General features: G+C 35.0%; 1 protein-coding gene across 6 annotated transcripts in view; it reads right to left on the bottom strand.

Moving 5' to 3' along the window:
- Positions 1–24,272, bottom strand: part of LOC150103132 (TOX high mobility group box family member 4-A-like) — a 540,588-nt gene that overhangs the window by 306,358 nt on the left and 209,958 nt on the right. For 2 of the 6 annotated variants that reach the window (XM_090397570.1, XM_090397578.1), the window contains exon 1: positions 1,615–2,690. The exons of 1 other annotated variant lie outside the window; for it this stretch is intronic. In XM_090397570.1, coding sequence (XP_090253696.1) covers positions 1,615–1,647 — 33 coding nt within the window. In that variant the 5' untranslated portion in view covers positions 1,648–2,690. Of the gene's footprint in view, positions 1–1,614; positions 2,691–24,272 lie in introns of those variants that run through there. 3 more of the 6 variants (XM_090397568.1, XM_090397571.1, XM_090397576.1) reach the window with 2 other exon arrangements.

The following is a 24,272-nucleotide window of genomic DNA, read 5'->3' as shown; positions in this document are numbered from 1 at the left end:
TCACCAGTCGGCTTGAAGACGGAAAAAAAAAAAAAAAAAAAATGGAAGAAAAACAGAACATGGCATTTCTACTGATCAAGGATCATGTTGTTCCGCCATTTGTATTCAACTAAGTGTCTCCACCTACAGATAATTATTATTTCACTGCACGACATGAGGAATATATATTAATTGTTCATAATTGAGATATACTTTAACGGCAGGTGGCGCATTTGTATCAGTCTCTTTGCTAAGATAAATAGAGAATTCAAATCTAACACCTCGCACCTGCTGCTTATAACGTCCCACACGTTTTTATTGAAATCCACTGTTCGAATGAAATAATCAGACAGTGGTACAAACCGGTGTAATGCAAAACCGACCTTGTTATCAAAATGACCTTGTCGACTCTATTTGGTAATGATGGGAAATGATGGGGAGAAAGGAGGGGGGGGGTGGACGATACTGACCCGGATATACCCAGCCATTGCTGTTAACAGTTCTACAAGCACATGTCCTTTACAATAAACTCCCCCCTAAGGCATTCGATAATAGTGAAGGTGTTTGCACAAGGCCATGCAAATGCTGACTAGAAGAATAGAGGTTACAGGGCAAAAGGGAGTATTAAGATGGCATCACGCATTCTACAGAATGAAAATGTTAAAACTTGATAATTCACTATGAAGGGTATTTGTTATTATCAGTATAATCTTTCCTCACGGAACTGCGGTGATTTTTTACGCGTGTGTGTGTATTATTACTGTTTCTATTCCTTCAAGTAAATGTTCTTCTATAATTTTCAATTAATTGATTTAGAAAATAATTATAACAGAATTTCCACGTAGCTAATTCATTTTGTATTTTGCTAATTCACAACTTGTCGACGTAGTATTGTTGCGTCATCCTCTCTCTCTCTCTATTGTTAGAGCTTATTAAGCGTCTTGCTTAATTGTTGGTGTTTATCACGCGTTTCGACAGGATTCTCTGACCACGCCTGCTTTCAAGGTGACACATGGTATGAAAACGAAATCGGTGGAAATAATCTAGTTAATCAAAGAAAAACTCGTTTTGAGAAGCGTAGAAAAATTAAAATAAAAAGCAGTATGAATTGTCTGAAAAAAAAAAAAAAAGCCAAACATGCGAAGTCATTACGAAAACGAATGGGATTTTAATGCATTCAATTTATGACACGAAAGGTAAAACTGAATAGGAAGATGGTGTAAAGTATTCAGAAACAAAAGCATCGAATAAAATAAAATAAAAAAAGTAAAGAAATAAGGATGAAGATCATTACTTTCAAAAGAACATCAAATGTTTCTGTGTCTAAAAACCGGAGAAAACATACAAAGACAAGATATTATAAAATGAACAAAATAAATCTCCAGAGAATGCATACAATTCAAAATGACAGATTACGTGATTGTGCAAGACCAACTAGAGTTCACCATCATTGTAATTACGAACCGAAGAAGTCAAATACGGACTTCTTCGACTTCATCATCTTCCATTCTGAAAGGTTAAAGTGACGTAAAAGATAAACGGTATATAAAAGCGTAAATATACAAACACGTATGCATGCACACACTTTAAAACAATGTTACTTTTCAAATTATTTACGCAAATACAAAAGCCTACCTTGTACATGAACTGTTCGTACATCTGGGACATGTTGACGGCTGTCTCAATGAGCTACAGGTGATCCACGGAAGGTCAGTTCTTGTTCTGGACACGTTTTCCACATTGCCGCCAATCACACCGACCAATGTACTGAAGAACGCCAGCAAAAAATGTATTTAAAAAAACAACAACAACAACGTTTTTCTTTCTTTTCTTTTATTATTATTTTTTTCTCTCACTCCGTCTCCTACGAAAACCTATTTGAATCCTGCGGACAGAGAAGCTGCAGCAATCAGCCGGGTATACGTTTATCGATCTAGGCGAAACCCGAGGAGAAGAAATAATGATTCTTTTAGTTCACCTCAGTTTTAAAGGTAAACCGACGAAGAGAAAGCGAAAAACGTGTTTCTAAGAAACACCACAAAGAGAGAAAGAAGAAAAGAATCGACAGAAGAGGAGCTTAAACAATCGTTGAGTGTCTGAATTGTCAGTGAGTGTCACTCTCTACTTTTCCCCCAACGCACTTTAGGTCTCGATGCGGACACACAAAGTGGGGAGAGAAAGAAAGAGGGAAAAAAAAAACAGTTCTCCGTAAGCACCGATTGATGTCAACATTTGCGGCGAAAAACGGGGCAATCGAGTATCTGCGGAAGGAAGCCCGGGAGTTAACAAAAAACAACACGAAAACCCCCCTCTGTAACGGCAACTTCTAACTCCACAATCGGCATTATTTGAGGACAACGAAGTCTCGGCTAACAGGTGGCTAAAGATTTACTCCATCTTCATCCGTAGCCGGAAGCGGTGTAAGCGAACCGCAAACAGAGACACACACACTTACACACACAGAGAGAGAGAGTATCGCGGCAAAGTCTGTTGGCACGGTCTCTCGAGTCTTATTGCCTTCGTAACAACAGCATAGCCCGGGCGGGCTCAGCAGGGCTTGACAGATGAGGCAAATAGAGTAATACAATCATGCGATAATAACCCGCGGCACGTTTTCGCCAGCCGCGTGTCAAGCGGTTGTATCCCTGGCGGGAGTGTGACGGGCGAGTAGACAAAATCACCGGGAAGACGACACACTAGAATTGGCTGCGCTACAGGAATACGACAAGTTCTCGCGCCACGAGCTTTTGCTCCCGACTCAACGGGCCGCCTAAGGTTCCCCCGGTCATGGTGATAACGGAACCTGCCTCCTCCTCCTTCCAATGAAGTCTGAAACAGCAGCGGCCATTGCCGACGTTCTGAGCTGATTGGTCGTTGCCCTTGGCAACCGGCTGTTCCCATTGTTGGAGGGAAGGCAGATTAAAAAGTGATTATTTGTGTGTTTTGCCACACGGAATCAGAGACAATTGTCATCTATCGTGACTTCTGCTCCGTTGACAACGCCATAATGACATCAGTGGATATGCATGTGTGTGTGTGTCTCGTAACGTGAGCCAGCAAACGAAAAACGTGTCATACAGCTGTCCCCAAATTTTTACAAGAAAAAAAAAAAAAATTAACTCGATTAATGATATTTTACAATAAATGGAATTTTATCCCCCCCTTTTTTTATTTTGATCATTTCTTCTTTTCCCAGTTTTCTTTCCAGCTTGCTGTCTTGAAGAATTAAGGCAACGTACTTGACGTTTGCTCGATAAAAACAAGAGGAACACTTTTGAACCAGAAAAAAAAAAAGTTTCAGTCTACAAGTGACTTTCACATCCTTGAATACAAGATACATTCTTATTAACATCAACACGGGTCTTTCAGAGTTTCTCTATAATGACACGAATTCAAAAACAAAGATAATCAAATAAATAAATAAACTTCTTTAAATGACCACATGATTCATCAACGTGGCTCTTATATGTCGTGTAACTGAGCATAATAATTTAAAATGTAAATTTAGCTTTTTATTTATATTTATTATGTTAAATAAACTAATATCCCGCAAACCTACATCGCATTAATATCATCGATAAGCAAAGAACTAGATAATCCGGGAAGTCTATTCTAGAGACCAAACAGAATGTTTTTTCCAAGCCTCCAATAAGTGGAATGGTAGTCATACCATGCGATGGAAAACATCTAAATCCACAAATCAAGTTTTAATCCCACCAAACAGAGCGATTAACATACATAACACACCAGCCTCTTTACTTGCTTCAGTGTAATTCAAAACAATCCAATGACCTGTACACAAATATCCGTGCCACACTGGGATTCTAACCCGTAACCTTATGGTTGAAATACAAAGAAGTCTTCTTGGCAAGCCAGTACGTCGATAGATGTTTATTAGTTAACAAGATTAAAGCATATTTAGAATAAGAAAAGACTGATAGACTAGATTACCAGATAGATATAAAGATGCAGTAAATGTGAATACAAATGGACACAATGCACGTATATCAGGACATAATAGTTGATTTGAAATGTAATTATGAGCACACTACTACATTATGCGGATGATTCTCAGTTCCATTGTTAAATCACAGTATTATTGACACGTCAAGTGTTAGCATTGTTAGCACTTTAATGATTTTTGAATATTTCGCTCTTCAGAAAATCAACATTTAGAAATTTGTTAGAATTCAAAGTGATGGTAGAAAACTCCCAACCTCATTTCAGAACTGCTACTTTAATCTTCGCATGAAGAACAAAATTTGCCTGCTTTTCTTGCAATTTATTTTAATCGTGTTCAACCCTTTTTGACACTTATGAAGCATTGAACGTACGAAAAATGTTTTCAAAAATCAATGGAGGTCAAAGATTTTATCGCTGACCCGTAAGTAGGCCATTTAAGTAAAATTACGACGATCAAGCCCACCGAACAAAAGAAGGTGAGAAAGCAAATGTAGCTAGGATACTGGAGATGAACGCGATCTGATAACAGCGGCAAGCAACTGTTCGCTAAACCAGTTTGGGATTCCCCCCCCCCCCCCTTCCATTTATCGAATGTGCATGTCTGGACAGACCAGTTTTCTTTGAACTTGGGTTTCTCCAAAACGGAAGTGATAAAGTTAACATTCCAACTTCTTTGCCTTTCGGATTAGCACACCCTCTTAAATTCGTTATATGCTTATAGCAGATTTAGATCAGATTAGCGATCACTTCTTATACGGCACATCAGATACGTCTGAATTGTTGTAGCAAGAAACAACAGTTAAAGACAATTGCTGTCGGAATCTGTAAATATCGTAAATTCAACAGGGTTGCCAGGCAACAGGTAAATGTAAACTATGCTCTAGTTAACTGCTTGATATTTCCAAGTGGCAAAACTTTGCAATTGTAATTGCACCATCCGCTTCGGTTATTTTTTAGTTAGTTTTTATCTGTTAATTAAAAACAAGTTTTATTCTGCGTGATATAATTGAGTGGTTTAATGTAAGACAGGGAAGTTAAATCAACATTAATACGGAAAGAAAGTCCAAGGACGTTTGTACACAAACAGTCGGTAAAGATCAGGCCTGCAAATCGTTTTGGGAAGTGACCAATCTCACAACACCTCTCGTCAGATCGGATAGAATTGTAGAAGAACGAGTACAATGGCAACAGGGAGATTAAAGGAATACAATAAAACAAATTCCCCTTCGTTACCTCCTAAAGATAAAGATATGTTTGCACATGTGTGATCTGGACTTCGTCCAGCTGTTCTCATTAAAGGTAACACACGAATGCCAGAGCGTAATTTGTAGCGTGGATATCGACGTTTAATTTGTAGAAGGCATTCTCTATCGAATTGTTGCTCGTGTTACGTCTTTCGCTGTATTCTCTTCAACGGATGAAAATCATTGACCTTTGCGATAATTCATTTCTGAATAAATGCAACAAAAACGTTGGCTAATAAGCGCGAATCACGTTCAATCATTCTTATCAGTGATGGTAATAAACTCGAATCAGAATTCTGTTCGTTTTTGTTTTCTAGTTTCATTTTGTCCATTTTAACTAACCAGCAAACAAAAAAAAAAGTTTTGTTATTTTTTAATTAATTAATTAATTTTTTTATGAAGAATTTTTATTTTGTTTATATACATTGACAAACGAGCATTTGCGACAGTAGAAGAAACAAAACACGATCCGAAGAAGCGACTCGATAAATTTTAGCTGTTTAAATATCAAATATTAAAATTCGTCCAGTTAGAGCGAAATTATCACTTTGTATAATTTCGGGTAATCTTGTGGATAAAAATCGTCCTGTTAAGATGAATTAGACAAATTCATCGGTAACTATATGTAAATGACTTAACTGATAAAATATATACACAAAAAACAAACAAAAAAAAAAAAACGCGCCATGTGTTGGCCTCAGTATACGGAACCAGTCGTCTGAACCACCACCAGTATTTGTTCATTTACATCAACGAGTCTGACCAACTGATAAAAAAAAAAAAAAAGAGGAAATGCAAATCCATGCCAAGAAATAATTTTTCTTCGCCACAGCTACGAATAAGTGGACGTTAGAAAAATGGCGGACATTTCTGATATAAAAACTAAGCACAAAGATAAATAAAACAGATAAATAAAAAAAATTTAGCAAATCTGGAAAGTATCTAATTATAAAGCAAGTGTTATTAATTTTGCACGTTATGGACAATAACGTGCAAAAATGCATTGTTGAAAAATGCTAGTATTGCATTTTTCAACAATGCATTTTTCGAGTTAATTTTATTTTTTAATGCTTAACATTTACACCAGATTCTGGGTTCATCAGAAGCCATGGAACATTTGAAACGTATACTCTGCCATAAAACGGATATCCAACTAACTTCTTGTAAGCGAATTAAATGGTTATCGAGTGAAAATCAGGAAACTGTCGCAATGATTTATTCAGACGCAGAATTCTGAATAATTTTCAGTAATGCATCAGGATTAATAAGTAAGGGGAAAGTTTCGTTTACGTTCATAAATGAAACAGCAAAAGCAATAAAAATTATAAAAACGTAAAAATTATATTTAAAATAAGTGTTCAGTGACCACCTACTTATCCTCTCGATCTAATATTTTTGCATTATTATATAAGAGAAGGAGAGGCCTTTTTAAATCCAGCCTGAGTTATTCAGTCTTAGGGGAATGGTATCAGATTTTCCCTTCTGTAAACTGATGGGAGAACACAAGCAGTTGAAAGACTGCCACATTTGAAGCGTCTGGAAAGTAACAAAAAACTATCCAACTACAACCTTACAAACTGCAGAAATAATTTTGAGTTTACATTTTCAATTAGAGAGCGAAGCTGATTAGGAAATAGAGAAAAAATACTCCATTAATATTTTGAATTCATCGTTTAATTATATGAGATTCATTTACAGCAAACAATGTGTGTGTTATGTTCCATCAAGTTGTTTCCGAGTCCTGGCGACTCCACGAACATACACTCTCCATTCCGATCTGTCCCTGACCATGTCTTTCAGAACCTCCAAGCGCACTCCAGTTGTTTCTTTAACTCCATCCACCCATCTAATTCTTGATCTTCCTCTTCTCCTGCTTCCATCCTCTTCTCCTGCTTCCATCAACTTTAGCAAGCATCATCATCTTCTCCAGACTGTCATTTGCTCGCATAATATGCCCGAAGTATGACAATTTTTGCTTCATAGCTTCAAGGGAGAAATCTGGCTTTATTCAGTCTATCACTGATTTATTGGTTTGCTTTGCAGTCCATGGTATTCTTAGTAAGCGTCTCCAAACCCATAATTCAAATGCATCTATCTTCCTTCTTTCACTTTTTCTCAGGGTCCAACTTTCACATCGATACAGTACCACAGGGAATACCATGCTTTCACGATTCTGATTTTTGTTGCATGGCTAATATCTTTATCTTTAAAGATCTTGCTTAAATTTGCCGTTGCTTTTTTTTTTTTTCGAGTAATAATCTTCTTCTAACTTCTTCAGTACAATAACCATTTTTATCAATTCGGGATCCTAGGAGCACAAAATTGTTAACTGCTTCCATTTTCTCCCCATTCACTTCAAAATCATTAAGTTCACATGTTGCCATAACTTTTGTCTTTTTGAGGTTAAATTTAAGACCATATTTAGCACTTTCTTCTTTAACTTTCATAATAAGTTCCTCCAAATCTTCTTTGCATTCTGCTAGCAAGGTGGTATCATCTGCATACCTCAAATTATTAATATTTCTTCCACCAATTTTAATTCCAACTGAAGACTCCTTCAGCACTGCCATTCTTAAAATGCATTCGCTGTACAAGTTAAACAAGTACGGAGGTAAAATACATCCTTGTCGCACCCCTTTACTTATTGTGAAATACTCAGTTTCTCCAAGATTTCTACAACAAACAATACATGAACTAAATCATAATGAAAAACAAAATCATTTACGCTTAATTATTGTTTTTTAAGATCGATTTCAGTACTAAGTATTTAAGCATTGATAATCAGGCTATTTGTGACTTTTTTTACAAGTTTTTATTTTACATTGTCAAAATATTGCCTGGAAAAACGAAGTAGACAAACAGTTCGCCTACTTATAAGAGTGTGATCATAAAAGTAGCAAACCATTTCTTAAAAGTTTTGAAACCATCTTCTCTGTTATATCATAGTTCTATAGTTGTACAGTGGGGGAAAAACTGCTAAAATTTCCCACCATCTGTTGAGAGGCTTAAAAAATTGTGAGAACAAGTGCAGAACATATTTGGCCAATAAAGCCAAATAATTGTAACTTAGGTAATTTTTAACTGCCAATTTAATTATAAAAAGTCATGACTCAGATAAAATTCAAACACATAAGATTTGGTTTCGAATTTTCCTGTTCATATTATTATTACTATTATTAGTAGAGAAGATTCAGTAATTTCGTTCAGATCCACTCGGTGAACAAAGAATTCTTCAGTTAAAAGATTTTTCTTCAGTTCTTACAAAAAAAGACAAAAAAAAATATACAGTCGAAGAAATTACCAGAAAACTATCTTGAGAATCTCTTTCCAATAGTTTCAAGAGAACAAGACGAGTATGATGTTCCCCTGTGCTGATGGCAACTAAGCGAATAAAAAGAAAGAAGGAATGAAAGAGAGAGAGAGAGAGAGAGAGAGAGAGAGAGAGAGCTCATATCTCAGAAAAACCAAACACAAAAACTGAAGAGTCGAAACGACAAAAAAAAAAAGTACTTCTGATTCTTCTAATTGCCTTTCCGTACGTCTTAACTCAATTTCTCAAAGGGATTTCTTCTAACAGGTAAAATGACTTAGATATCCACAGTTAAGTATGCCTACTGGCGAGCTACTATAGTACAGGGCCAATTTTATCGGGCTTCTTCCAATATTTCTTAATTGTACTCATCTTCTCTCTGGGTGTAGGCGGATTTTTCTTTCTTTCGTTATTTTTTTTTTCCTTCATTTTCTTTACTTTCTCTTATTTTTGCTTCTAATTCCTCGACTCATACGAAGGTGAGTTGTAATCCAGTTAGAAGAGCAGCACCGATTTGTCAAATAACCTATTAGATACACAGTAAAGGCTAGCGTAAACAATTAGCAGGAATTCTATTATTTATGAATGGTAGCTCACGGTAAAGGTTTTTAAACGTTTGCTTTTCTTAAGTATTAAACAGGAATCTTACAGAAGCAATAAAAATCCATTAAAGGAAGTTAATCTAATGAACAAAAACTTGCTTGACATCCACTTAAATAATTAACATCGCTGCGCTACGAAAGCGTCGGTTGTTTATTTTATTTTATTTTTCTTCTTTTGTTTTCTTATTTAATAATTGGATTTAATTTGTGCGTGCAGTTTGTTTAAACGTACATCCGATATTGAAAATAAGACGAATGGAGAGAGTTTATTTGGTTTCTAATTTAAATAAACAAAAGCCTTTATGCTATATGCTTTTTTTTTTGTCTCTTGGTTTCTTTGGCATAATCTAACCAATGTATGTATGGATGAATGTATTAATATATTTATTAATTGGTGTGTTATAAGGCCAGTTTGTCTATTCCATGAAAAAAAAAAACGCTTCAGAGAGGAAAAATTCTGTCTCATTCTTTATGAGATCGGGATAGCTCATTTTCCTTTTATAAATCTATTATAAAAGTTCCTTCTGTCAAATGAGGTTCGAACTCACTACGAAGGCGCTAAGTTATGTGTATTACACATTATGTATAAAGGAGTATATGAACCAAAATGTAGATTATGGAAAATAATCATATTTAGCATGAGTGAAAGATGCGACAGAAGATATTTTAAGATGTGTTAAAAACTTTTTTTTTTTTTTTTTGTAATTTTCGCAGCCATAAAGACAGTTCTGTCGATCCACTGGAATGCATATAACAGTGCAATTCTGATTGAACGGATTTTGATGAGATTTGATACGCAAATTTTTATTTAAATATCTCAGTTTTCAACGGACATCTTTTAGTATCTAAATAAGTCGAACGATAAATTCATACGGTGCGATATTAAACCTAAGCTGTAAGGCATTTAGTTGCAAAGGGAAAAGTGCTGTGCTATTTACAGTTATGATGAAAGACAGAAACTCAAGCAGACACGATAATAATTAAAACTGGAAAAAAATACAAAAAACGTTAACAAAATAAAATTTTAATAATTAAAATTTTATTATGAAAATTATGGGCAGACAAGTTGGTTTGAGATGGCACCTTTTAAGAGCACTATGGTTACATTCGTTTCCACGAGTTGGAGAAATCAGGCCTGGCAGATCACACTATATCTTTCCGATACAGGCACCATTGGAAAAAAATGTCTCAAGTGCTACATAAAAGCTGTTTATTTTATTTTATTTTATTTTATTTTTAAAGAACGACTATACAAAGAGAGTTACTCAGGTCTGATTTATCAGTCTAATTTAAATAAGAATGACTTTCTCAAACTTTCTCAGTTTTGGGAAGTGACCATGCTAAACATACCTCAGTAATTTGTTAAATTGTTATTCTATTCTCTGTTTTAATGATAAGTCATACTGATAACGGTGACACAACCGAATATTCTGTTCACAATAAAATTTTACGTAAGCTTTTTTTTTTAAAATCAATCACTATCGTAATAATCATTAACACGCAACTTTTTGAGACTATGACTCGCCTTTGTGAGCAGACTAGAAAACAAAATATTACCCGTTACAGTCGTATTGTATTCTAGCGGCGTTACACAGCTGCATTTATCTACGGGCAACAATGCTATTTATTTATATACTTGCAGAACATAACATTTTAATTGTCGCTGGGTCTCGTGCACATAATACTGAATCCTTGCAACAGACTCTTCGAATAAAGTTTATACAGCAGTCGATTGTTGGTTTTACTGTTTCGGTATTATTATTTTTTACAATCGGTTGGCTTTGTTAGATAGTAACAAGTTTGTCAGATAGCAACAAAAGTGAAAAGTAACAATAGGTAAATAATGGAGCAATGTATTCTTCTTAGTCACATGGCTGTTAGTAGCAATCAGGTGTTGACTAGTTTTGTTGACTTGTCAATGGGATACGGTTGTCATTTGTGTCTATAGTCTTCTATGGGATGCTTGTATTATTCAGTCGCGCGTTGTACGTCAAGTGTAGTTTACGATTGTTAATTACTTTAACAATCGTAAATGTTATTTCCCAATGATCACTAGTGATCATTGGGAAATAACTGATGCAACACACACACACACACACACACACACACACACACACACACACACACACACACACACACACACACACACACACACACACACACACACACACACGCGCGCGCGCGCGAATAATGACTTAAGCGTAATGGTTTTGAGTTTTGAAGCTAATAAATGGACTAAAGAACAGGAATCATGTCTTAAACGTTATTCCAGATAACAATAACGAACACCCATTAAACCGGCTTCCTATCTCTTCCATTACCGATTAAATTTCTAGAAGAACTATGGCCATTGTTAGCGAGAGTCCCGCAAGATAGAATGATAAGGCTCTTTAAGACAGCCACCGCACATTCACAAGTTGCACAGTCAAATTAGTCCTTAATCAAAATTACCCTATCATCGCCTGGCCGCTAAATTGCCATTGTAAAGAGACAATTAAAAACACGATTACCATTATTACCTCGCTCGTAAAATGCACCCCAATCTTATCATCATCTTTTCTCCGAAAACTTGAGCTTAAAACAATAAGTGATAAATAGATAGGAACCTAGAGAGAGAGAGAGAGAGAGAGAGAGAGTGTTGTGGATCGCTGAGTATCTGGGTAAGTGGATTATACAGTCCGAACCTGTTTCTTGTGGTTATCTAAGAATCGGTGAAGGAATGGGACTTTCGCTAGTAAATAAAAATCCAATAGTTCGTTTGGTGTTTAATGATTGGTAAAGGATGCGATGAAGCCACCGATTGGACAAATGTCCACATTAGAAATGAAATGTCAGCGAAGCGTGCATTTATTTGGATTCTAGTTAATTTCTCCTTTGTTGGTTGATGTACGCATGCGTTCTACTAGTATTCCTATTGAAAATCATTGCCCCTTTAAAACATAGAAAAGATATCGCATTTGTGTGTTGGTGAAACTGAATTTTCCAATAAGAATTACAACAAAAGCTCGGTCCAAATAATTCTGTAGCATTCATCTCATTGCAATCCATTGTAGCGAGCAAATGATTTGTAAAAGACTAGTTTATTTTGCCTACCGATATAAGAATAATACAATGCACGTTATGTTAAGTCACAGCATTTAGTAATGATTTCAGATATTTCAAGAATAAATTGAATTCGAGAGTGTTGGGTCCACTTTTTCCTTCTTTTCTTACCTCTTCAGTTTCAAATTTATTTCGATTTTTTCGTCCCTTTTCATCATATTTATTTCGGTTTTTTACCCTTTCACTTCACTAACCCTAGTCTGCGTATTTCTTCACTCTTTTTTTTTTTTTTTTTTAATTTTATAAGGGATGCACACAATTTAGATACGTACTTGCTACTATACGTGACTTTGTTACTCATACGGGGATACTTAGATAAGCAGGTTTCATCATCAAGAGCGAATTTATTTCCCTTCCCCACCTTCTCATTCAAATTAATAAAAATTCGGAACGTTGCCAACTGCTTACTTCCGCAATAAAGCGCCAACCTAGCATTTACCCGCAAAACTGATTATCACTTTTCTTGACAAATCAGCTAAACATGCCGCAAGCCTCTATCTAACGTCCTTGAATGCCAGTGAAATTTATTACGAATGTTTTTATTTTTATTATTATTATTTTTTTTTTAAACTTAGATTGTGTTTGAGACTTCCTGAATCATAATACACTGACAAGGTAAATTTTAAGTTTAAGCATAAATAAATACAGAGTTCGTCTCCATAATTGAAAAGCATTTGAAAAGAAAAATAAATAAATAAAAGCAAATCTCAAAATGAACATTACTTATTTAAAATTCCAGGAAATAAACATCTGAACAGATTTAATAACTTTCAGTTCCCTAATAAAATGAAAATATCTTCCATCGAAATAGTTGAGCGTCTTAACTTAGGCCTAATAAAGAAATGCCATTTGACGCCATTCCTGCAAACTTATCTAATTGTTCTCATAGTTTCTGGATGATAAATTAGCCCATATTAGTCCTCGCCATTGTCCAACAACACTTGTGGAACGCCGTTTGACGAATTGAAAGCAGAACAGCCCAAGGTATGGAGGAAACTGCTTAGCGCTCTTGACATAGTTGACCCTAGTTAATAAAGAGGGCGCCTCTCTCTCTCTCTCTCTTTTCCGGGTATCGTGGAGTGCGTGTGCGTGCGTGCGTGTGAGACGCGAGTCAAAACACAGTCACTTAAGAGCAGCTGTACACTTCTATTACAGCGTGGACAAATAGGTCTAACTAAATACCTTCTAATAAGCTTTGCGACACGCGCGGCGATCCAACCAACCCCATCAGTTCCATAATAATTAAAAGCTTCCTAAGATGGTAGGGGGGTTAGTTTTCTTCGAGTCGCTGCTTCGTTGTCTTCAACTCTCTCTGATTATGTGTTAATTGGCCTCTGTGTACCCCGACGACAAAACGTAGTCGAAAGTTAAACACAGTTTAATGACCCAAAGCTTTCAGAGAACATTGTGAGACTGGAAAAGATGCTTTTTCTTTCTTTCTTTCTTTCTTTCTTTCTTTCTTTCTTTCTTTCTTTCTTTTTTCATCTTATTATGATGTTACATTTTCCAAATCTAAGTTTAATATATTAAAAAATAAAAAAATAAAGGCACCATCTTAATACGTAGAAGCCAAGCCAAACATGGAAATTGAAGTTTGTTATAATATGTACAAATAGAGAAATATTCTTCAACATCATCCATTTTCATGTTTTTATAACATAATTCTTCCTAGTATAGTAGTCATGTGTTCTTTTATCTCCGGAGGATGACAAGGTGGATTGTTAATAGAGCGGAACAGTACAGAGGGGGAAAAATCTGTAAAAATTATCAGAGGGTAACGGTTATTTCCTCATCCCGTTTTCATCGATGCAAAGATTGAATGCAAAGATTGAGCACTGTCAACTACTTTTAACCGATCATCATGAAAAGGATGATAGCTTAAAATTTCGGTTGTTGATCAGTCAGTAAATGTCAGTATATATGCGAATCTAAGTGAAGAAATGAGGGTCACTTGTCAGTCATTGGGTAATAAGGAAATGAGAGTCTTCAATGAACTGTTTAATCTAGTTTTGGTGATGTAAAAACCACCGGATTTGGTTTTAAACTACGAAAAGCTATTTTTGCAAACGAATGATACAAAAAGGTATATATGATGTTAAAATTTATTGGAAGAAGTAGGATCGCGTCGTTGATAGATAAAGACTTGGATTCAAATCTATTTCTAGAGCACCAAGAATCTTTCTAAGGACTTTTCAAATGAAGGTGAGTTTTAGTCTCGAACAGAGATAGAAAATTTTGCCTCTCGGAAAAACTCGAGGATTTAATCCTGAAAAACGAGCCGAGAGGACACACAAAACCTGAGTTTGAATCTCATCTAGGATTCAACAGAATCTTCATCAAGGCTTTTCAACTGAAAGTGAGTTAACCGGTCTCATACGAAGATGTTTTTTTTTTTTTTTTTTTTTTCCTTCCCGGAAACTCGAGTTTTTCATCCAGCACGACAGACAAACCAGTCAGAAGAATCCACGCAATTAACAGACTTGCAAACAGGGTTAGGCCACCTTACTTGGCCTTGAGAGGTCACCGAGCCTCACACGTCGAGAAAGCGGTGATAACATTGACCAAATGATAACAGGAATTTGAACAATCAGTGGTGGATAACGTAAGTAGCGCTCCAGTTTGCATGGAGCGCTACTTACGCTATTAAACAATTCAAATACAAAGAAAGAAGCGAAAGTGAAATATTAATGGTATTTGTATAATACGTTCGTCTGTATCTATAACCTGGATTTATTTCAAAAATTAATTCCTACCTGCCCCGCTGAAATCATTAAAATATATTAAAATTATTTCAAGACAATAAAAACTATTTTTTGAGATTAAAGCGACAGAGCTATAAAATGATCTCAGTTGGGTGTAACGACATTTTTTTATTCATCTATAAAAAAAATCAGATATTCTTACAGTTGTCGAAAATAACTTTTCATTAGAGCTATGGACGTGTAATGTGCCAACAACTTTGCCATCATGTAGAAATGATCGCTTTTGCGGTTAATAACACGGACAGTCTCCGAACCAGTGACCATCGTTCGTTTAGAATTATTTGCTATAAAGTTGCGCGGTTCAGAGACGTGGGGAGTAGGTGCAAACAGAAAAAGTTGATACGTGATTGGTTCCTTACGTGAAAGATGCGGTAATTTTGGGTAGTTATAAAAGAGTTGGAAGATGGTTTTTGCGAACACATTCCAGGTGTAAAAATACTAATAAACATCGAGCCTGGGCCATAATATCTGTTATAAACTCTTAGATGCGGTCTGATCACCAAACACTTGGTTGGGATGATCATATCCAGTCTGGCCACTTTTACAGGCTTTCGGGTGAATAATTGACCACTTTTCTATGATCAGGATACCTTAATACTTTCACTCCTTCGACTTTACTATTTACTCACCCATAATAATTACCCTTTTACGTCTCAAGAATACGATGTATAAAACTCCTGACCGACCGTTCACAGTAAATGGCGATTTTACTGTTTATTCTACTTCCGACTGCAAGTAAATACATTTTTAGACATCAAATTGTAGTAGAAGAGAAGACATCGAATACCAGTGTTGATTCACTGTTGAATATTCTGTTACATCCCAATAGTTATGCATGCGAAATGTACGATTGTTCATGAATATCATAAATATTTATTTTTTCAATAGCACGAAGTTTGTATCCATAATGCAATGAGTAGCAGCTAAAGTGCGCATTTCAAAATGCAGTTATTTATTTTAGCATTCACAGTTTCCAAATTTATGCACTATGTATATATTTGTAGGCCTTTATTGCACATTCCGACTTGGCATTCTTTAAATTTATCCCGAACTTACTTTGTTGCCGATATAATAATCAATTATTTAGCATCTGTTACCATTATTATTTTTTTTTTTTTTCAAATGTCTGTTTCTCTGCTTACAGCTGTCTTTTTTTTTTTTTTTCCTCCCACCCCATCCTACTGACATTTCTATTTTGTCGTTGCTAACACTTTACCTGCTTGCTGCCTTCGGTCCACAATCGAACGGAGGCCCGTGCGCGTTCGCATAAGCACGCACGCTCATAACAATGGTCATTCATAATAAATAAAGACAAACAGTTGAACACTTTTTTCCTCACTAGAAAAACCGTAACGCAAGAGAAGGGAAATATTTACATTTTGTTTCTGCCTTATTTTATGCGTTTCCTGTTCATTTCATTGTTGTCATGGTAACATTCAACGTGCAGCGCTATCTACGTATTAAAGAAGAGGGGGGGAGGGAAGGTATTATACAATGTAGTTGTCCGTTATTTTTATTTTTTATTTTATTTTTTATTTTTTTGAAATGATGAAAGCCAAACATTCGCGATCCACCATGTTTGGATTTAATCCCTTTTCTACTTATAAAAGAAAATGTCTCAGTTTTATAAAAAAAAAAAAAGTGTTTTTCTTTCTCTTTTAAGATGATTGCTTTTTATTTTATCGAAACCTACAACTGACGTTCTAAGTCATGCTTCCACTTTTTTTTTTTTTTTTTTAACAGACGTCACACATCAGTCATTTGCACAATACTAAATGAATGGGAATAAAGAATAAAAGGAAAGTATAAGCTTAAAAAAGAATAACAGTTCAATAAGGTTATGGTGGGAGAACATAAATTTCATATACTTAAAACGACAAAGCAAAATAAAGAAGAGAGATTACAAAAGCAAGCCAACGTCTTCTTGTCCCATTTGGAGGCCGCTAACCGTCCCCACCACAAAGCTGACATAGTTAAACGACATGTCGGTAAACAAACGTTATTTGACGTTTTGACTATAATTGGGTTATCACGTTCAGGAAGATGACTACGAATCTACAGTTTTCATCGAATTCCAAACACAAATATTTGGTTCATCTGAAATTATGTGTAAAATAATTATACGATGTCGAGTTTTTGATGATTGTTTCTGTCAAATGCTGACACGTAGAGGGCGCTGATCTCGATGAAAGAATTCAATCCATACGAATACCACTAGGCTCTTAACCCAGATTTTTAGCAACACACTAGAGAAATTACGTGCTTTATTTTCAACGATCCGTGAAATGTTTCATTTCAAACGTGTTACAGATTCTTTTATGAGGACTGAGAACATTTCCACTCATTATTTATTAAATGACTCCGAGATGATTTGGCACAAAGTAATGCCATCTGGTGGAGGGGAACGATACAAGCTATACAATATTTATCGTTAATTAAAAATTATTAAGATTAACATAAGTGAATGGCATCTGTCTTCTTTCCGAGAAAGTTTAATTTCGTCGGTATTTATTAATTAACATTTTAGAGTTTTTCCCTACTAGAAACAGTTTTTTTTTTTTTTTACAAAACGCACAAATGGACAAAAGAACAAGATGGCCTCATAGTATGAGTTTCATAGCATAATATACTGACTTCATAGCCGCATCATCTAAATTGGTTTCCATTCACGGAGTTGTGATACGACACTGGGCTGGAGAGCGCGAGAATTGATGGCGAAACGACCTTCTTGGAATTACTGATCTAAATAACCAAAATGAGCCACGAGCACCTAATTTTCGTTGTCTAAAAATATCCAATAATATGAAATTTAAACCCGGAGGACACTTATTGTAAAGTGGCTCTTCTGCTTTGCTTCGTGCTGTGTTTAATTCGACCTTTTTTTTGGAGTGCTTGGCTTCAAATGTCAGTCCACATGTCGAATTTCGTAAACGATATCTAATAGACGTCGTTAAACATACTACAGATGATTTTTTTTTGGTTGAATATCAATGTTATCCGAAAAGATATATTTAACATATTCTATAAATACGTTAAAATAGAAAGACCTAAAAATCACATAAGTTCAGTTACGAGAACCCAAAATATTAATGCATTTTTAGATCCACGTTAGTCGAATTAAAAGCAGTAATGACTAGGCTGACATACTTTCAATTTTTCTTTAGTGATCATCGTCATCTCTCAGACTGCAGTTCGTCTGGATCCCTAAAACGTCCTCAAATCTCTGTCCTTTCAATTTCATCTTGGGAAACAAGAAACTATAATGTGGGTGCAGGACCACTGTCACATTGTACTTGACCAATACAGCAATACCGAGCGATGGTAAGTCGTATGCAAAGCATACGTACTCCTTATGGCCAGTCCAGGAACTTTTAGCAAGTATGAAATCTATATTTTCTTTAGTAAGTCAAATTAAATATGTATCCAATAGTTCAAAAGCTGATTTTTATATATTGGGTTTTTAATGATAGGTATCATGCATTTTGCACAGTCATATGTTGCAAGCCATCGAATAAACGTATACGTGATTTTACTCAGTATTTTATGCAGAGGCTTTGAGCAGCTATGTTATTTATTTATTTAATTTTTTTTTTATTGAGTTACGTTTATTGATTTTGTAGCGCAACCTTGAGATTGAATTAATGAAAAGATTTTAAAATTCACAGTCAGTTTCTAATACTCAGGTATCCATTACAGAAAAAAAAAAAAAAACACTAGCTCTATAAACATTGCAAAACATAAACTGTAGATATGTTGACTTAAACTAACAGCATTTTTTATTTAATTATTAATTAAAGTGTCGTAAGAATTTCAAGGTTCTAATTAGAAGTCGTATTATACTCAAATCAAAAGTCGTATTATATTCAAATGCTATGAGCGAAAATCATTTGGAAGATAAATGATGACTGATATGGTTTAATAGTTTCATGAATATAAAGTAAAAATATAATTTTATTTTTGTAATAGGGTGCCCACGTAACTTCCATGACGCTGTGTAGTAGAAGCAAGACCTTATACGCTCAAGTCTAGTCAATGACCTAGAAAAAAACTTCTTTTTTTTTTTTTTTAGCCGATTTCATAGTCGATCTCTGCCACAGGCATTGATTTTTTTTCTTGAAAGAAACCCGGGCTTTTCAGTTGAAGCTGAGTTAGTCGTTCTCATTTGGCGCTGGTAAGATTTTTTCTCCCAGAAATTCGGGATTTTTTTTTTCTTTTCTTTTTTTTTTTTTTTGACTGAAGAATGAGCAGTTCACAGGCACGATACTGGCTTCATAGTCTTAGTTGTTTAGCTGTAACTGAAAAATTGAAATCAACTGAACCCAGCACATTTCGAAGAAGAAAAAAAGGCTAAATAAGAGTGGTAACTTCTTATGGAAAATGAAAAGATGGTAAAGGATTTATTTATTATTTATTTTTGCAATAGCCTAAGTGATGAGAAATCTCAAACTTCAGTTTCCAAAGTACCATCGATGGGTTTCTTTCCGAAGATAATTTCGGAAAGAAACATAATTTCCATTTTATAAGCTTACAGAGGAGAAGGCACAGTAATTCGTGAATACATTATAAAATGACAGAGATATAATGCAAATATGTGCAAATCGATAACCGTTATGAGATAATAAAGCATGAATTTTTTTTTTAAAAAAAGTATTTATTTTTTAACCAGAGACACTGATGGTTCTCTAGAATCACCCAGCACTTTACCAGATCGGAAACTCTACTTTAAGATCTACGTTTTTTGTCTTCAAATATCAGCGAAAGCAGAATTAGACTTATTAATTGTATATTTATTTGTTAATGATAACAATGATTAAAAAAAGTTTCATTATGAGTTTAAAAAAGACAAACAAACAAAGAAGAGCAACAATGCAAAGTCGAATTTTCAGAACAGACGATATGAACACTTCAAACAAAAATACGTATGCACGTGTCAGCGTAATATTTCACTGCTTTATATCTATATAATTCAATTCTAAAAATGCTTGCGTAGACTTTCGTGATTTATTCGAACAATTAAATTACGTATAACTCAAATATTAACGCTATATACAAGCTTTGCGTCTTCCAAAATAAGTCACAGGGAAAAAAACATCATATAACCGGTATAATGAAAGGGGAAAAAAACTTATTAATTCCATCATCTTCATTTGTAGTCCAAATATTTCTTTTGAACTGTTGCAAAGCAATTTCGTAGTGAAACAAAAGATTTTTGGACACAGTAATGAGTTCAGTTCATTTTGGCGAGTATGCGTATTTAGTCGGGTGGAATAATGAAATATTCACCCGTTTCTAGAGAGAGAGAGAGAGAGAGAGCCTTTCACGGTTATTGTACTCTTTTAATCTGGCCAGTGTGATGCTGCAACGCCACACAAAGACAGCCAAGAAAAAATTGATTAAAGTTTGTAGTTGTGAGGACCACTTAGAGAAAATAATTACTACCATAAAACTAAGTAAATCTTCGGCATGCTACAACCTCACTGAAATATTACCGCGGTGATTCAGCGTTACTGGCAATGGATCTTCTTCCCCTTCAAAAGCTATTAAGAAAATTAAAGAATCCCATTCCAGAGAATCAGCCTAATGATTAAACCCTCTGCCTGGTTCCGACCAACACTAAATTAAAGAAGGAAATGCACTAAAGCAACAATAAAGGGCAATTTGGATAAAATATTGTAAAGTGAAAAATCTGGGAAGATCAGCTGCAAGAGTAATGTTAATAATTAGTGAGGGAGAGAAAGAAAGAAGGGAATAACATTAAAGAGACAGACACACTCTTGCTATAGGTGCAGCTAGATAAATGGAACTTGCAAACTTAATGTGTGTCTGTTAGTAAAGGGATTAGAGAAACAAATAACAGCAGCGGCAGGGATGCGATGAAGGGTACTTAAAGCAGACACAAATACACGCATTCCTAACCCACGATAACTAGACCCGGGACACGTAAAAGGAAAATGTGCCAAATAAACGGAAATGAGAGAGGGAGAGAGATTTTATTTTATTTTTATTTTTTGAAAAAAAAAAGGGGGGGGAGAGAAAATGTTGTTTTGAAAAGATATGCACACAAAAGAAAAGGCCTGAAAAGCCTAAAACAAATAAAAATGTAGAATAGAAAAGTAGGTATTTATAGAAATCGGAATTAAAGCAGGACAGGTAGAAAAATAAAACAGAGAAGGCCAAGCTGACAAATTAAATGTAAAATAACAAAAGATTGAAACGAGAGAGCGCCCAAAACAATATAGTTAGATACTAACATATAAAACTAACATTTGTTTTTTATTAATCTCCTTTAGAAATGTGTAGCACCTGCACATTTCTAAAAGGGTTCAATGGTATATAAAAACGTAGTTATATCCTGAATAGTACAGAACACAAGTATGTACACGAACGGGTTCTGTTATTCAACTAAAATGAGGTCACCATTCCTTCTTTGACGTTGAAGGTCCATTTCTATTCCACTGTTCACTGAACTGGATTCTTCGCGGTAATAAAATTCAAGCAGAATCAGAGCCTTCACTTTCTAGTTCAAACTCACGGGATTCCCCTATGGAGAACGCAAACAACGCAAGAATGTATCACCACCGTAGACCAATATGTTCTTTCTTTCTTTTTTGGTAATGACTAAAAGAGAGAGAGAGGGAGAGAGAGAGAGAGAGAGAGTCGATTTCTTCCAAGGTTTTGAGAAAAGAGTTCTAGAGAGAATATAATTTTTCTAAGAGTATTACAGACGCTCAATAATAATCTACCGGTGTATGATTCAAGTCGCTATCAAAAGGACACCGAATAGTTTCTATTTGGCACAGTTTAATTAGTTGTTTTTAGCAAATTATTCATATCACATTGTTCCGGATTAAAGCTGAAATATATCTTTCGATTAAGAGATTATGAGAACGATTTTAGGGGATTATATTTTTCTTATTTTCCATTTACTCCCTTTTTGTTTGAATGTAGATAGATGTGAACCTTCTGGTCTAGCCGTACTTTCACTAATTGATTATAACGGACGAATTTTAACTGATGGAAGAGTTAGTGATATAAGAAGACCAGAAGACAAAATATGTTTCATCAGAAGAATGATAATCGTGGTTGATGGAAGAAGATAAAATCAATAATTTGCAATAGCACCAAAAGACAGACTTTCAACAGTCCTTGCATGGATGTTTGAAAAACCTTCTCCTCGCAATTCAAATCAGCTTAATAGCTTACGAATCTTTGTAAAAAAATGAAAGAATAGACCAAGATGATAACACGATATATAGAAGCGTTTCCTTAATTGCAAGTTTAGTGGAGATTTAAGTGCAGTTCACAGAAAGAGAAAAAAATAAAGGCTAAAAAAGAAATTAACCCTTTTTATATTCTTCTTGTAACATTACAGGAACAACAAGAGATTTAAAAAAGATAAATGAAGTTACAGGAAAGTTTATCCCTAAATTGGGAATAGTAAACAGTAATTTGGGAAAAAGTTGATGGAAGACAAAAAAAAAAAAAAAAGGATGAAAAGAGTAGGTAGAGGATTTGTATAAGAAATATATTAATACTGAAGGAGAGTTGTTGAGGAATCTATGAAAAGTGAGAGGATGTGGATAAGGGAACTGTTCCAAAAAGGAACTGATGGAGTGTCAACAGAGTAGTTGGGGAGCAGCTGGGGAAGAAGTAGTGGCTATACCGAAATCATCAATAGATTTTGGAGAAAACATGGGATTCTCTGGGACCTAAAAAAAGTGAAATCCAAGAGAATATTACAGAACCATTACTTTAATTTCACGCGCAAATAAAGTTATATTGAAAGTAATCAAAATTTTTAGAGGTAGACGACCAGATAGCGAAAACGTGAGATGGATTCTCTTGACAAGGAGTTCAAGGACTCCAAAGCTGTAGGTGTGTGTGTGTGTGTCTGAGCACATACACTACGATATTCCATAGATTTGGAGTTTCGGCAAAAATCAAACACACCACTGAAATTTATAAATATTCAAACTTATTAATATTAGTTACAGACGTTATACATAGTATGGTTTTCTTGGGGGGAGGGGGACGGTAGGCAGCGGTGTAGCACTTTCGTTAACAGTGACACGTGACACGTTCGGATGCAGTACATTTAGAAATTTTTAATATTTAGTAATAATTTTTTTTACCCGTTTACCTAGTATGCCAATAAGCTTAGTTATTTAACGAAAATTTACATTTTCCACTACGTCTCTCGTTAAGATCTTTGCTACGTAAAACTGTTATTAAAATTTGTAAACACAACAAAGTTTATTTCGATCTGAAACTTGCAGATCATCTTCAGTGTAACAGGTAAGTCAAAAAAGGTAGCATAACAACAACTGATTATTTCAAAAGAGATAGGAGCCGCGTGCTAGAGTGCTATAGTGCAGTAAATAGATATAAGACTGATACATCTGTGCGATTAAAATGTTCCCAATTAATAAGGATCAGACTTTCTTAAATTTTTGGAAAAGAAACACAGTCATTCCAGTTGAAATTAGGGAGACGTAATAGCGCTTCAATGCCCTCTTTGAATAAGCGTACACATTTAAAATGGTATCCATGTAAAAAAACTCTTCGACCTAAAATTCTGTAGATTGTAGACTCGGTTGAACCCGATTTTTTGGGGTATCTTATAGACGATGTGCTTGAAGCCTCTTCTCAACTGAATGATGTCCTGTTTGTCCGAAGTATGAGAAGATAATCACAAGGAACCTAAAACTACCTAGGAGGGAAAGAGGAGACTTGTTTATTCTTAGTGCAAGAAAGTAGGCATCAAATTATATTTTTTTAGGATCGTTGAAACTGGTTCAGAGATTCCAGCAATATTATGGGGCTCGGACTCTACGTACAGGTTTAGAGTTATTAAGAACAGGCTTGTATGTATTACGTTTTTTTTTTTAGGGGGAGGGAACGAAGTCATTCTGCTGCACAATTCTTTGGATAGTGTCAAGTTCTAGTTTAAAGTCGTAGGCATTGGAGTAGAAGACGTGTGCTCTAAACAGTCTTTTGTCATTCTAAAGTTTTGAAAATGTCTGTTACACTAAAGATGATCTGTAAATTCGAGATCGAAATATTTGATTATATACATTAGTTATAAACTTTCTGCTGTGTACATTAATATTGTGCTTCTTTATAAGGTCAATGAGCCAGTTTATTCTATAAGTTTTTTTGAAGAGAACTTATAAAGAAATAAACTGAAATAGGGCTGAAGATAATGCACTGTTTGCTCATCAGGTTAATTCCTGGGGTCTGAAGTTATCATTGAATAAGCTGACAATGACAGATCACGGCGTGAATTCTGGAAAACCCACTGTATGAGAAC

This window comes from Typopeltis vanoorti, chromosome 9 (genome assembly GCF_054136105.1).
Source record: "Typopeltis vanoorti isolate ZY-2024b chromosome 9, IOZ_Tvanoo_1.0, whole genome shotgun sequence".
Taxonomy (NCBI): Eukaryota; Metazoa; Arthropoda; class Arachnida; order Uropygi; family Thelyphonidae; genus Typopeltis; species Typopeltis vanoorti.
Note: the sequence above shows the minus strand (reverse complement) of the source record. Positions and strands in the feature narration are given on the sequence as shown.